Below are 6,000 nucleotides of genomic sequence, written 5' to 3'. Positions count from 1 at the left end.
AGAATTACTTACCGACTGTCACTTATGAACATTGTAAGTTGTATTCCTACTGGCCCTCATTTGTTTCTCCTGCTGGTTGCTCCCCTCCCTTGATGCTTCTTACTCTCTGCCCCGACCTTGAATTTGTACGATGTTCTTCTCATAACTGCTGTTAGCCACATAGAGCCCGCCATGGTGGGAATCTGTAGGATATAAATGTTCTAAAATAAATAAATTATCATAATTTTTGTAAATATTTTTAGTAATGTTTAAGTAAGATTGTTTTCCTCATGCCAGTTCTGTCTCCTCAGCTTATATTTGTGAGCAAAATTTAGCAAATGCTTTTTCCATAATATGCTTTCAAGGGATAGAAGCACACTGTCACACACACTATAAATAGTTTTGTTACCTAGTCTTTCCTCTAGACTTGATCTCCTATGAAGTCAATAGGCAACGTTGGGCTGTCTTCAATGCATAGGCATGGGGGAGGGGTGCAGATGATACAGTAGTGCTGAATTGGTCCCACTTCCCTCACTGCTAGTTATGACTTACTTACCCTTTGCCCGCCCCACCTCAAAAGTAAGCAGGCAAACTATCCTGCAATTTCTTTCATGTGAAACGTCAAATAGGATACCTGAAAGTCTTATGCTATTGTTGCAAGAGAGCAGAAAGATTGGCATGGCAACATTCTGGGATACATCATATTTGCTAACTATATAAAAACCAGGCGGCAACTTAATAACCACTTTTTCCTGTGGCGAATCTGCTGAAGCAGATATCAGCATTAGCTTCTTGCCAGTCCTCAGCAGATGGAATCTGCTGTACTGAATGCAAGTGTCAGGTGACGCAACCACAGAGGGACTGGGCTTGCCCTGGGAAGAAGGGTTGAGAACTGCTGCTGGTGAGCATGCTCAGTCCATCACGTCTGCTGACTCGGGCCAGGGAAGATAGAGGGAGCTGGCTGGATCATGGCTTTCTGTGGACAAGGAGCGGACAAGTGGCTACAGGTTTGACAGGCAAACGAGTGCAGCAACCTGTCATTAAAGACTGAGCTGTCTCTGCTGAGAGACTCGCTGCTAAAACGTTAGCAAGCCTTGAAGGAGCTGCTCGTGTGCATTTCAGGCACCCACGCACTCTTTGGATGACAACTTTAAGAACTTTTAATACGTGATCAAATGCTTCTTAAATATTTTTAAAGACTTTTTAAACCGGAATTCTCCAGGAAATACATCTGGAAATGGATACAGGCTTCTGTCAGCAGCACATTCTTTAACTTTGTTGCTTGGATGTATAAGGACTGTGCATGTACTTTGATATCTTGGTATCACTGAAAAGATCAGACTTATGTCATTAAAGAAAAGTAAAAACTGTCAAGATACAACTAGGCTGAATGTTTTATTGAACTATATGTATATCTCTGTGAGTGCTGTTTTCCCTATAATACACTGAAGGAAAACGGCAGCAGCTTGCAGCCCACTGGGGACTTCTTGCCGTGTTTGTGACCTGTGGGGTGTGACAGCATGGAGAACCAGCAGGCTGCAGGGGGTGAGGACTTCAGTGGCACTGGCAGGAACGTGGACAGGAACAGCAAAAAGAGGGCAAATGAGGCAGAAGACAGCAAAAACAAGCCAAAGCTGGTGAGTTGGTAACATTGGTCCTGTGCTGCAGGGCTGAGCTGACAGGAGAGAAGGAAGGAAGGCGGGAGGGAGGGAAGGGAAGGGAGGGAGTGCATGACTTGGACAGCACCTGATAAGGGGTGCATGCTGTCTTCAGCCTGACCAGCAAAACAGTTGGAAGAGGCCTACAGAATGGTTGGGGAAGTTGGAAGTGCATTGTTATTCAAGCCCTCCCCCCCCCCCCCCCACACACACACACTCCCTCCATGATGAATGACTGCAGGTATTAGGATGGATGTTAAAACAACTCAGAAACTGACTTTTGCTGAGAAATTTTGTAGGAGTGTTCCTGGCAAAACCATCCTTGTTTTTCAAAGAGGGAGCGGCACCCCTGCAAATCTTCATCATTTTACTAACTTAAAAGTGACTCACCAGTGCTAAAAGTCCTTTTGTGAAAATAAGAACTTTTCTTTGCCCACAATGCTTAGAATGTGTTCTTGTGACTGATACAACTGGAGACTAAAATTGTTAGTTTTCAAGTCCGTAATCTGAACTCACTGTCAGTATCAGTTGAACAAAGAACACCTATAGCTACTATAAGTTTTACTTTAGAAACTGTATGTGTATTAAAAAAAAAAAAGAAATAACTAGTAACCTGAACCATCAGTGGTTAAAGAATGGTTTCATGTAGATAACCTCTAGGCTTCGTTTTTATTAACTGAGTGCTACAATCAGAAGATGGTTTCTTACTGTACAACAAATGGGTACTGGACTTCTGTCATACCTGGGTGGTGTCCAGAAAAATGTGTAGCAATATTCTTTCAAGCATAGATTGGATCCTGCAGGGCATGAGAGGAGGCACCCATCTGTTTCTTTTCTTGTTCCATTTCTCTGTCTTATTAATATAATGCTGCTCATTTAAAGAATATATCAAAATTATGCTACAATGCCAAAATTGTTCATGTTCTCGCAAGCAGAATTTTTCTGAATTTCCAGTAGAGAGAAACTTGAGCAAAACTTAGATAAATCTGCCCTGTTGTCTGTGAGGCACATTATTTCCACAGCATAGCACTGGTCTAAAATGTTTATTTTTATTTTACTTTTTGCAGAAACTGATAGTACATTCAAATGTGAAAAGTATAATGGTTCCCAACCTTTCCAGGTTCTGTACTCATGGTGTGCTTTGATGGTATGGCATTTTAGCATTTGGCACAAGGCAATTATTGCAAACCAAATATTATCACAGCTTTTTATCCTTCAAATTTCCTTCTGCAAATACTGTATAATTTGAGCTTGGCACTAGTGGTAGTTTGTTTATTTTGTCATTATCCTTTATATTATGTGACCTGTTTGCTGGTTTTCTGAGGTCCATCTGTGAAATCAGACTCATAAATCGGGATGAGGGATACTTTGGAGTTCATTTTCAAAACAGAAAAATGTCCAAAAAATGGCACGAAGCGGCAGATTTTTTTTTTTTTTGCCCAAACAGCCAAATCGCTATTTTCAAAACTCATTTGTAAGACATTTTTCTATGCAGTTCAAATCTGAAGGGGGCGTGTTTTGGGTGGGACTAGGATGGGCTTACAAATTGGACATTTTTCTGCAATAATGGAACATAGTAAAAACATCCAGGACAAAAATAGGATGTTCTTGGTTATACCTGTTTCAAAAATGACTAAGGGCCAAAAAGATACCCAAACTGAGCAGATGATCACAGGAAGGATGACGGCATGACCCACCTTAATCCACCAGTAATCACTGACCCCTTTCCACTCCCTAAGAGGTGAAAGTGATAGTACATACCAGACTCTATTTCAGCTGCAGATATAGAGGAGTGGCCTAATGGTTAGTGCAGCGGGTTGCAGACCTGGGGAACTGGGCTCATTTCCCACTGCTGCCTAATGGTCAGGCCTGGGGAACCAGGTTGAATTCCCTCTGCAACTCCGTGTGACCCTGGGCAAGTCACTTAGCCCTTCATTGCCCCAGGTACAACAGTAGTACATAGTAACATAGTAGATGACGGCAGAAAAAGACCTGCACGGTCCATCCAGTCTGCCCAACAAGATAAACTCACATGTGCTACTTTTTGTGTATACCTTACCTTGATTTGTACCTGTCCTTTTCCGGGCACAGACCGTATAAGTCTGCCCAGCACTATCCCCGCCTCTGAACCACCAGCCCCGCCTCCCACCACCGGTTCTGGCACAGACCGTATAAGTCTGCCCAGCACTATCCCCGCCTCCCAACCACCAGTCCCGCCTCCCACCACCGGCTCTGGCAGAGACCGTATAAGTCTGCCCAGCTCCATCTCCGCCTCCCGCCACCGGCTCTCCCACCCAATCTCGGCTAAGCTCCTTAGGATCCATTCCTTCTGAACAGGATTCCTTTATGTTTATCCCACGCATGTTTGAATTCCGTTACCGTTTTCGTTTCCTCCACCTCCCGTGGGAGGGCATTCCAAGCATCCACTACTCTCTGCATGAAAAAATACTTCCTGACAATGTCCTACTTATATTGTGAGGTCACTAGGGACAGATCCAGTACCTGTAAAATAAAACTGTTAAACCACTTAGGTCCAAGCCAGAAATTTTCAACTTTTTTTCATCTCGCGGCACACTTACACGACGCTAAAATTGTCAAGGCACACCCCCCACCATTTTACCAGCATTTTACCTTCTTCCCCTTCCCCCACCCGCACTTCTACACATGGTCCAGTATTTGACCTTCTTCCATTCCAACTCCCATATATGGTCCAGCATTTGACCTTCTGTTCCCTCCACCCTCAAAAATAGTCCAGCATTTAACTTTTCTTCCCCCCACGACCACAAAAATTGTCCAGCATCTATCCCTCCTATCCCCTCTCTAGTTGGTGACCAGGCATCTCCCCTCGTCTCTCTTGATTTCTCTCCCCCCCCCCCCCCCCCACCAGGGTAACTTTTAAAAGTTGTCTTGTCTCTAGCAATCTGTAGCAGCAAGCAGCGATTTCATACAGCTTGCTCTTGCCAACCCCGGAGCCTTCTCTGATGCTTCCCACCTTTATGGAAACAGGAAGTTATGTCAAAGAGAAAGCTCCAGAGTTGGCGCAAGCAGGCTGTATGAATAGCTGCTCCCTACTACTGACTGCTAGAGACAAGAAAACGTACTCTATTCTGGCACAAATTAAGCTGGCCAAGCAACTCCCGTGGCATATTTGAGAAGCAGCTGTGGCACACTGGTTGAAAAACACTGGTCTAAGCAGTATATAAATACTGAAAATAAATGAATGAATGAATAATGGCCATTCCTCTTAGAGCAGCAAGCAGGTCCTGGTATAGCCTAGTGGTCGGTGCAGTGGACTGTAGAGAAGGGAACTGAGGTCCATATCTCACTCTAGCTGGTATGCAAAGTACCTACTGAACCCACATATAGGTGACACCTGCAGGCATAAGGGCTATTGTAGTGGTGTACAGGTGGGCACAGTTTTGCTATTCCTGGAGGGTGACCAATAAAATACAAGGGGCATATGATGTTATGTGTATCTGGGATTTTTTATGTGAAGTTCACTGCAGTGCCCCCTTGGCTGCCTTGCTGCTCTGCTGGGATGTCTGTGTGGCCAGTCTAGTAACACTGCTGGCCCCCAGACATCCCAATGGCTTGTTTTTGTGCATTTTCCCAAAAAGATAGATGTTTTTCTTGTTCAAAATGATCATGTTTGGCACTGGATATTTGGATGTCATATCGAAAATGCCCTATTTAGTTTTATGGTATCTGTGAATGGAGGTGTATTTTCTTTTACTAAACTCAAACTAGTCAACAAACAATCATATAAAGTTTAATTAATGAATGCCACATAGGCTGACTTGGGGGAAACAAGAATCAGGTCAGCTGACATTACACTAACTTTTAAAAGTATATCTCCTTTTCTTGTGTTTAGGCCAGGTCTGGGCATTTTAGCTGCCTGACTGTATTTTGTATTTATATATTAAATATAAGATGTGGGTAAGCAGTAGCGGTGTGCATGCAAAAAAAAAAAAGGTTTAGTTTTATGTCTCAGTAGTAATTAAAAAAAAAGTGGTTTTTTCCCCATTTTTTTTATTACACATTTTCATTTTAGAGCGATTTTATTAATTAAGAGTTGACTGTGGCTGCAACTGTTGCCCAAACAAAACCCTGATAATGGCAACCCACTCTAACCCCTTCCCCATCACAACCTGAACTCCTAATGATAATCCACCTGCCCCTGCCAAGAATATCACCTGACCCACCTCAAACCCCTCCTGTCAGGCTCAGTATCATCGTTAGTCAATGTATCACCCTCCTGCCCCAACACGTTACTGGAGGCATTGATGGTATAGTGTTGGGGTAGGAGTGATCCTCCTTCACTCCTAAATCCTAGCCTTATTCTCCACCCCCTCCCTGGTTACAA

The 6,000-nt window shown here is 43.5% G+C and overlaps 1 protein-coding gene across 1 annotated transcript in view; it reads left to right on the top strand.

Annotated features, from left to right (window-relative positions):
* Positions 1-912: 912 nt before the first annotated feature.
* Positions 913-6,000, top strand: part of DIAPH2 (diaphanous related formin 2) — a 1,482,340-nt gene continuing 1,477,252 nt past the window's right edge. The window contains exon 1 of the mRNA XM_030210672.1: positions 913-1,616. Coding sequence (XP_030066532.1) covers positions 1,500-1,616 — 117 coding nt within the window. The 5' untranslated portion in view covers positions 913-1,499. The remainder of the gene's footprint in view (positions 1,617-6,000) is intronic.

This window comes from Microcaecilia unicolor, chromosome 7 (assembly GCF_901765095.1).
Source record: "Microcaecilia unicolor chromosome 7, aMicUni1.1, whole genome shotgun sequence".
Classification (NCBI taxonomy): Eukaryota; Metazoa; Chordata; class Amphibia; order Gymnophiona; family Siphonopidae; genus Microcaecilia; species Microcaecilia unicolor.
The sequence above is the reverse complement of the archived record's forward strand: the minus strand, read 5'-3'. Positions and strand labels throughout refer to the sequence as shown.